Source organism: Gordionus sp. m RMFG-2023, chromosome 2 (genome assembly GCF_954871325.1).
Source record: "Gordionus sp. m RMFG-2023 chromosome 2, tfGorSpeb1-WG-v2, whole genome shotgun sequence".
Classification (NCBI taxonomy): domain Eukaryota; kingdom Metazoa; phylum Nematomorpha; class Gordioida; order Chordodea; family Parachordodidae; genus Gordionus; species Gordionus sp. m RMFG-2023.
In genome coordinates, this window is record NC_088776.1 from 52156700 (window position 1) to 52166915 (window position 10216).

Sequence of the window (10216 nt, forward strand, 5' to 3'; positions counted from 1 at the left end):
CATTTCAGAAACCCGTAGATCAACTAATAGGTTTTTCAATTATTCTGTTCCATGACAGTTTATCAGAAGATAAAAATAGTTGTGCCAGTAAATGGAACAAGTAAGAATTATATATTACCATAGGCGTAGCCAAGATTTTTCAAAGGGAGGGGGGGGGGAATTAAAAAAATTTTATTTGGGCGGGATATCGGCAGGGTTTTCTTCTATATTTTGTCATTAAATATTTTTACAAGATAGGAGATTAATTTTATTAAAAATTTTATCTTTATTTAAAATATAAGAAATTGGTTAAAAGATTATATCAAAAATAGCTTGGAACAAATAGGAAATAAATTTTTATTAATTTATATAAAATATAATAAATTACATACATATACATTAGTACAGAAACGTGTTGATAATTTATTCCAAACAAGTATAAAAAATTTCCAGTAGCATCGCTAGGTGTAGGGCGCAGGGGCTCGAGCCCCCTGGAAAATTTGAATAGCCCATGAAGCAAAAAATTTTTTAGAAATGGAATCTTAACCCCTTGAAATAAAAATAAATTTTTTTGATTGCCCCCTGAAAAGTTTTATAATTCTATTAAGTAAAATATAGATTTAATTTTATAATTTAAAAATTAATAAGACTTACTAAATTAAATGAATACTATTTTAAATACTAGATTAAATTAATACATATTAATTATATTTTCACTATGTCAGCTAGCAAAGAAATTTTATGTTAAAAATAGAATATCAATATCACTCACTAAAAATTAATTTATCATTAAGAGTTGAAGCTTAATTGACTATTATTATGTAAATTATTTTATTACCCTAATTAAAAAAATATAATCATTTATTAATTGAAAACTAAAAAATTTAATATTGTAATTAGCAGAGTTCATAATGACTAATCAACTGTATATTTATTTTTATATTTTATTATCATACCTATTCATAAAAATATCTTCAAGGTCCAAATAAGTATAATAAAAAGTAAGTAAGTAGACATATAGTTAATAATCCTATATTATATACAGTTGTTTATAAAATATTAGATAAAATTTTTATAGACGTATTTGACAGTTATAATATATTACAGCTAATATTTTTAAATAATCAATGCTTTTGATAATAAATATAAGTACAATCAAAACCGTTTAATTGCGAAAGCTTGGGACCGAAATATTTAAAAATTTCGCAATTATCCGATTTTTCGCAATTATACGATTAAAATTCAACAATTTATTTATTAAAAATCAGTTTGTGTTTTTTATAAAGATATTTATCATCTATATATATTTTAATCATATAAGCGATCAAACTTTGCAATAAATACAATTTTTAATTAATGTAACCAACTATATATTTTAATTTGAATAAGTTATGTAACGAATAAAAAAACTAAATTTTAAAAATTTATCTTATTTGTTGAAACATATGATCATAGCTTTTTTTTTCTTCCCACCAATAATCCTATATTTTTATCGTCAATTCATCAAGTTATTATTTTATAAAAAGTATTCAATTAATTTAGATCAATCAAATAATATTAAAATATCTGAAGCACTTGAAAGTAATGTGATATATTTTGATATATATATTTATATTTTCTCTAGATCTAGACATGATTATAGACAGAAAGGAACAAAGAAAACAAGACTTAATTATAAAAAGATTGTAATTATTTATGTATTAGCATTATAGTTGTTGATAAATTATTTTTTATTGAAAAAAATTATAATTAAATTTGTTTACTTGATTTTATCTCATTTTTTATTTAAGATATGTAAGAATTAAAGCAAAAAAAAGTTTTTGTGAAAGATAATAACATTTTTTCCTTTACAATACCCTAATATTTATTTCCATTAATTTTAACTACTTTTGTCATTTTACCTTCATTAAATTTACTGAAATATAATTTTACACAAATATATTATCACTTTTTAAATTCTAATTTATTATTAAAGCCAAATTTTAAAATATTTTGCCTAAAAAACTGGAAACAATAAGATTAATATAAAAGAATTTAAGTTTATTAAGTGTTTTGTTTTCATTCACATGATATTTGATTTAAAATCCTATGCCTATTCAAATCTTATAAATTCTAATATTATAAATGTAAATGTATTAACAGACCATGCTGGAATGAAAGTTTATTAATGCTTTATAACATAAGATTTTATTTGAACTAATTTTATTATACATGTATCACAATTATTATAAAGTAATATAAGATTTAATAAAAATATTTTGTGATAAGAGTTTGGCTAGACTCTGGAGTAAATAATTCTTTTTTCACTATATTCTCTAGCTTTCTTAGTGAATCTTGATCCCTTAGATGTTCATGAGCATATTCAAGAAAAGTATAATAACCATTAAGAGCCTGATTTTTTGTAATTAAATGATCAGATATCTCTAGGTTCCCTTCGTCATTCTCGGAGCTTTCATAACCTTCTATAAAAAATAAGATTAATTAAAATTTTAAGTAATTAAACCTTCCAACTCTAATCTTATCTGATTACAAATATCCTGATCATCTAAAATTCCATGGCAGCTAGCATCATCATCGTGTAACACATATTCTTCAAATATGGGATCAAATTCATCTTCTTCGTTGTCAGTTAATGCTATATCATCCTCCGATTCCCAATCAAATGCCATAGACTTATCAAAAAATTTAGCTTCAATAAAACACTTTATGATTGTGGTACTTGTCACCTCACCCCATGCAAATTTTATAAGATAAAGGCTATCATATAGTGTAAATCTTTTATAAAAAGAAATGGTGTCATTTCCTTCCATCAATGTTATCATTTTTCTCATGATACCCTTTCTATAATGACATTTAAAGGATCTAATTGCACCCATGTCCAAAGGTTGAATTAATGATGTTGTATTTGCTGGTAAAAAAAATTAATTTTATAGGATGATATAGCATTAACTGACAACGAAGAAGATGAATTTGATCCCATATTTGAAGAATATGTGTTACACGATGATGATGCTAGCTGCCATAGAATTTTAGATGATCAGGATACTTGTAATCAGATAAGATTAGAGTTGGAAGGTTTAATTACTTAAAATTTTAATTAATCTTATTTTTTATAGAAGGTTATGAAAGCTCCGAGAATGATGAAGGGAACCTAGAGATATCTGATCATTTAATTACAAAAAATCAGGCTCTTAATGGTTATTATACTTTTCTTGAATATGCTCATGAACATCTAAGGGATCAAGATTCACTAAGAAAGCTAGAGAATATAGTGGAAAAAGAATTATTTAATCCAGAGTCTAGCCAAACTCTTATCACAAAATATTTTTATTAAATCTTATATTACTTTATAATAATTGTGATACATGTATAATAAAATTAGTTCAAATAAAATCTTATGTTATAAAGCATTAATAAACTTTCATTCCAGCATGGTCTGTTAATACATTTACATTTATAATATTAGAATTTATAAGATTTGAATAGGCATAGGATTTTAAATCAAATATCATGTGAATGAAAACAAAACACTTAATAAACTTAAATTCTTTTATATTAATCTTATTGTTTCCAGTTTTTTAGGCAAAATATTTTAAAATTTGGCTTTAATAATAAATTAGAATTTAAAAAGTGATAATATATTTGTGTAAAATTATATTTCAGTAAATTTAATGAAGGTAAAATGACAAAAGTAGTTAAAATTAATGGAAATAAATATTAGGGTATTGTAAAGGAAAAAATGTTATTATCTTTCACAAAAGCTTTTTTTTGCTTTAATTCTTACATATCTTAAATAAAAAATGAGATAAAATCAAGTAAACAAATTTTATTATAATTTTATTCAATAAAAAATAATTTATCAACAACTATAATGCTAATACATAAATAATTACAATCTTTTTATAATTAAGTCTTGTTTTCTTTGTTCCTTTCTGTCTATAATCATGTCTAGATCTAGAGAAAATATAAATATATATATCAAAATATATCACATTACTTTCAAGTGCTTCAGATATTTTAATATTATTTGATTGATCTAAATTAATTGAATACTTTTTATAAAATAATAACTTGATGAATTGACGATAAAATATATATATTATAAAAACTTATAATTACCTTCATTGAATGTTTGGCTAAAAAACATGGTGTAGTAATACCAACTACTAATTATAAACAATACGACCACTGATTTATATTTCAATTTATTTTTGATATCAAATTTTTATTTTTCGAATGTTCGATTCTTTTTTAATATACAATATACATAAATAATCATTTATTAATTTAATACATTTCCTTCAAACAATTTAAAGTTAGATTTCTTCAATAAACCTCTTTGTAGGTTTACGGTTTCTTGATGAACAACGTAATGTGGTATTTGTGTTTGTATTTGCTTCATTCACTGGCACAACCATTTCTGTAACTTCCAAAGAACTTTCATGATTTGGGATAACTAAACGATTTCTTAACTGATCTGCATGCTTCCGTAATGTTTTCCCGGAAGATTTAACAATATAAGAATAAAGTCCTATTCTTTCTTTAATTATTCCCTCTCTCCAACCATTGGTATTTTCATTATTTAACCATATAGGTTGTGAGATTTCAAATTCTCTTTCCTTTGAATGTAAATCATTAGCTCTTACTATTTCGTGTTCGGCATTTGGTCGGATCCAATCCAGACTTGTTTTCAATTGTCTCCCAAACATAATTTTAGCAGGAGATCTCCCTGTGGAACTATGCTCTCCCAATCGGTAGGTTGTTAAAACCTGTGTCATAGCTTCTTCGGGATCACTAATTGAATCTCTCGTTGCATAATACCGACCTTTCAAAGTTCGTACTGTACGTTCAGCTAATCCGTTAGTTTTTGGATGATAGGGTGCTGAACGTATATGACGTATGTTATTTAAATCACAATACCTACGGAATTCCCCAGATAAGAATTGTGGTCCATTGTCTGACACAATGTACTTGGGTATTCCAAACCTAGCAAACCATTTTTTTAGTCGTTTTATCATAGCATCAGCAGAGGTATTTTGCATTAGATCAACTTCTAACCATTTGGAATAGGAATCGACACCTATTAGCCAGTATCGCGAATCTACTGGTCCAGCAAAATCAATATGGATTCGCTCCCAAGGTTCCTTTCCAACAGTCCAAGAATATAGAGGTACTTCTTGAATACTAGGTCTATTTTTCTGGCATCCAGAACATATTTTGATAAAATTTTCTATATCAACATCACATCTGGGCCACCAGCAATACAATCTAAAAATAGATTTCATTACATTTTCCCCAGGATGTCCCCGGTGAATCATTCCTAACACTGCATTTCTTAATTTATTAGGAATAACCAATCTCCCATTCCATTCTATAATATCACGATCGACAGAAAGCTCTTCCCGTCGATTATAAAAATTAACTATTTCTTTATCTTTATAACGATCAAAGTTTCGCCAACTTTGCTGAATATGTATGGCTACTTTTTTTAATATTAAATCTTGCTTCGACTCTTTTCGTAGAATATTTTCTGACAATTGCATATCATCCAAATTAATACTTCGAATATCCAAAGCATGTTTAGAATCTTGATTCTCTTCCGTGTCTAATATTGGAAGCCTTGATAATGCGTCGGCGATTACATTTTTATTACCAGGTCTATATTCTATTGTAAAATCATAAGAAGCCATCTTCCAGGCCCAACGTGTCAAACGATTATTAGAAATTTTAGGTAAATCGCGTTTCTCCCCAAATAATCGCTCTAATGGTTTATGATCAGTTCGAAGTAAAAATTTTCTACCATAAATAAATGAATGAAATTTTTCAATACCAAGTAAAAGTGCTCGAGCTTCTTTATCAATCGGAGCGTAGTGTTTCTCTGATTCTAATAAAGTACGTGACGCGAACGAAATAGGTTTTGTCCTTCCGTCTACTAATTGATGTAACAACACAGCCCCTAATCCTGAATCAGATGCGTCGCATTCCAAAATTATAGGCAACTGCGCGTTATAAGGAATTAACGTTTCCTCGGATGACAATAATTTCTTAACCTCATCGAAGGAATTTTGTTCATCTTTCGACCACTGCCAAGGTACTTTCACGCTCGTTAATCTATGTAGTAGCGCCGCTTTAGAATGTAGATTGCGAATAAAACGTTCATGATAATTAACTAGTCCTAGAAAAGATCTAAGTTGTTGTATATTTTTAGGTTTTGGTACATTTCGGATAGCCTTCACCTTTTCCGGGTTAGGATGTATACCGAATTTATCAATTATCACCCCTAAAAATGAAACCGATTTTTGTAAAAATCTCACTTTTGTTAATTTCGCCTTAAGACCTGCTGCATGTAATCTGTCTAACACTATTCGATTATTTAAGTGCTCCTCATCATTTCGACCAGAAATAATTACGTCATCTAAATAGACACCAGTCATTTGGCAATCTTTTAGTAACTCATCCATATATCTTTGAAATATAGTTGGTGCACTTGCCAATCCAAATGGCAATCGTCGGTAACGGAAATAGCCCTTATGAGTCACTATCGTTAGTAGTTCCTGGGATTCCAATTCTACTTCCATCTGTAAATACGCATCTTTCAGATCTATCACGGTAAATTTATCACCACCTTGGATTTTCTCTAATAAATCGTCTAAGGTAGGAATAACATGATGGTCATATAATAAACAAGGATTGAGTGTAACTTTGAAATCAGCACAAATTCGAATATCGCCATTACTCTTGCGTACATTTACGGTTGGCGTTGACCACTGTACCCTGGTTATAGTCGAATCAATCTTTTCAATAATTCCTGCAGCTACTAATCGGTCTAATTCCATTTCAATTGCTTTGCGAAGTGGAAATGGTACCCTACGGGCTGGAAACGATCTTGGTACAGCGGTATCCTTTAAATGTATTCGCACTGCAAAATCACGTATATGTCCCATCTTATCATCAAAAATTTCTTGATGTTTATTAATCAAATCTCGAATTCTAGAATCTAGTGTTATGCAACATTTTTCTTTTTCAATATTGTTGACCAAATTGCGTACTTGTTTAATCATAACCTGACGAGGCATTTCTAAATTGAATGCTATAATCCATGGTAATCCGAAAAGAGGCACCCCAGTTGTATTCATTATTACCACTGGTAGAGTCCTTGTCCGTGATCCAATCCTAACATTGACTTGGGTCTCGCCCTTGACGTCTAACGGATGATCACCATATGCAGTCAATAGACTGGTTGGCCTAATTTTTGGTCGCCCAATACTTGTCCATATATCAATTCCTATCAATGACGCTTGTGCACCAGTGTCAAAATCAAATTCAACATCTAACCCATTTATCTCTGCAGTTAGTTTTGCTCGATTCTCTCGATTTTGTTGAATCTTCCAAATATTATGAATAGAATCACTTGATGACACTCTTATATAATTTAAATTCTTTGATTTACAGCAAACTGCAAAATGACCAATTTTTTTACATTTATTACATGCCGCATTTGTAGCTGGACATCTCACTTCTCGGTTATGAATAAAACCACATTTATAACATTTAAGTTTATTATAATCTTTATCATTATTATATTTGTAGTTATTATTCTCTTTATCAAATGTATTATTATACTTGACTTTATTATAGCCTTTATCAATTGTAGTCGTCGTTTTTATTGGATGTTTATAATTATTATCATTATCATTTCTTTTGTTATTAACATTTATCTTATTAACAACTGGCATATTTTTATTTGCCATTTCTTTATCTGCTCGCTCAGAAGCTAATGCCAGATCAAGAATAAATTGAAAAGTCAGTACATTATTATCTCTATCAAGACCGTCGGGATATAGATCTCTAAGATCTCTTTCCAATCCCGGTATTTCCATGCCAACCATAAACTGATCACGTAAACGCTCGTCAATATCATTAAGATAATGACAACGCTTGCCAATTGTTCTAATTTTATCTGCAAATTCAGTTATGGTTTCAGTTGTTCTCCGTAATCTAACGAAATCAAATCTAGAAGCAAAAGCTGTTGACGTCGGTTTAAATAGTTTAAAACATATTGACTAATTTCCTTAAAGATAATCGATAACAGGTCCACCAACTCAATATTCTTATTGCCAAAAAATGTTAAAAATATATCTTTATATTGACATTCAGATGGGCTTACGTTTTTTAACCGAAAACTGGCTTCCCATTGAGAAAAATATCTGTGGATAGAAGTATCCAACTCGAATTTATCAAATTTAATCGTAGATAAATCCGCTATTTTTTTTGAATCTCCATTTAAGGAATTATTTTCTCCATTTAAGGAATTATTATCTCCATTTAAGGAATTATTATCTCCATTTAAGGAATTATTTTCTCCATTTATCGTCGCCATTTGTAGTAATACCAACTACTAATTATAAACAATACGACCACTGATTTATATTTCAATTTATTTTTGATATCAAATTTTTATTTTTCGAATGTTCGATTCTTTTTTAATATACAATATACATAAATAATCATTTATTAATTTATTACACATAGCTTTTTCTAACATCACTGGCCCATTTAGACTGCAATTTTTACTTCGCATTTGTGTAAACCAAACCAATAAAGCTGCTTCTGTCTTTGGGTAACAACTCATTCTAACTCTTTTAGTGGTAGGAGGTTTATTCCTTAGAAATTGTGAGCATAGATTTTCTTTATTCGCTATTAAACGGTAGATTGTCGAGACGTGGCAATTGTAATTTGATGCTAATTGTGTTTTTGATGTAGTGTTTAATTTATCAATTATTTCTTTTTTATGCTTCAGGGTTAATGTTTGGAATGATTTTTTTACCATTTTTATATTAATTTCTGGCGTGGTAATGAATGAATGAATGAATGGAAAAAGGTTAAATAAAAAAAATGATGAATAATTTTTTTGGATAAATTTTTTTTATTTTTTCACTTATCCGATTAAATTAACGTTATTGTTATATAAATGGGACCTGAAAAATTTTGCAATTATCCGATATTTCGCAATTAACCGATTCGCAATTATAAATGTAATTTAACATTATACCATAGTAATAATTATCAAAATCGCGGGGTTTTTTCGCATTTAAAAGTTTTTGCACTTAAGCGATATGCAATTAAACGGTTTTGACTGTAACAATTTGCATTCAACTATTTAACGCCATCTATTTATTTAAACTATTTTTACATTTAAACATCTTATTATTCATCCCAATGGATGTTATAAATTAGATATCTTTTCTTCTCTTTTTTTATGTGTTTTTAGGAAAGCTATTTTTTTCAAATTTGAAAAACAGTTTTGAGTTAAATTTTTAATACAAGTATATTTTTGATATTTTTACAAACTACTTATATTTTAAGATATAATATACCAACTAGAGGTTGTGCGACAATTTATAAAATCTTGATTGTTTTATCATATCATTCTGGTCCTTATTTTATTCCAAAATGTCTAATATCTAATATGGCATCCTTGCCGTGTAAATAACTCAAGGCTTCAATATATTTGAACAATTATTTCTTCCAAAGATTTTTAGTGTTTTTATTTTATTTATCCAACATAATAAATTCTGCTACTAGTTTACATCGTGAGTGTTATGGCTAATACTGTAAATTAACCAGCATCTTTTATTTGTGTTGCTATGTAATTTCAGATTATTACTACAACTATACCTACAAAAATACGAATCGAATCGAATAATGGAATTATTCGTATTCTTTTAAATCGAATAATTTATTATTCGTATTCGTATGAATAATAAAATGATTATTCGATTCGATTCGTTGAATATTCGATTCGATTCGATTCGAAAATTTTATTTACCATGAATTAAAAAAGATCTATTATAAAATTTATTTTGTAAAATTTAACTAAGGATAAAGACAAACAATTTTATTAGTGAGACAAAATAGAAGCATACATATATAATATATTTATATACAATGTGGAAAAATCAATATAATATTCATATCTATAATGTAGAAGATAAATCTGACAACAGCCAATTTTTCAAACATAAAGTTTTTCGGATTGTTTCCTCCTTTAACGACATTCTGTATTTTGTAATCATATGAGCTCCAACAGAAAAGAGTCGCTCACATGGGGTTGAAGATCCCTGTATCGACAATATGTCCCTCGCCATTTTAGATAACACGGCATTAGCAATATTTTACAAATAAAGTGGTAAAAACTTTAGGCAAAAAGTCAAATTTATGATTTCTCCATCATCAA

At 27.9% G+C, this 10216-nt stretch overlaps 1 protein-coding gene across 1 annotated transcript; it reads right to left on the reverse strand.

Annotated features, from left to right (window-relative positions):
- Nucleotides 1–2223: 2223 nt before the first annotated feature.
- On the reverse strand, nt 2224–2713 carry LOC135924442 (uncharacterized). Its single transcript, XM_065459498.1, has 2 exons — nt 2483–2713; nt 2224–2441 (listed from the first exon to the last, which is right to left on the reverse strand). Exons 1-2 carry the CDS (start codon nt 2646–2648, stop codon nt 2224–2226), a joined length of 384 nt encoding a protein of 127 aa, XP_065315570.1. The 5' UTR covers nt 2649–2713.
- Nucleotides 2714–10216: the final 7503 nt, after the last annotated feature.

What these genes read in the sequence shown, in the direction of transcription:
- LOC135924442 (XM_065459498.1), bottom strand. Translation starts at nt 2,648, where the DNA reads ATGGCATTTGATTGGGAATCGGAGGATGATATAGCATTAACTGACAAC. An exon ending in GATAAGATTAGAGTTGGAAG is followed by an intron (nt 2,442 to 2,482) that starts GTTTAATTACTT and finishes TATTTTTTATAG; the next exon opens with AAGGTTATGAAAGCTCCGAG.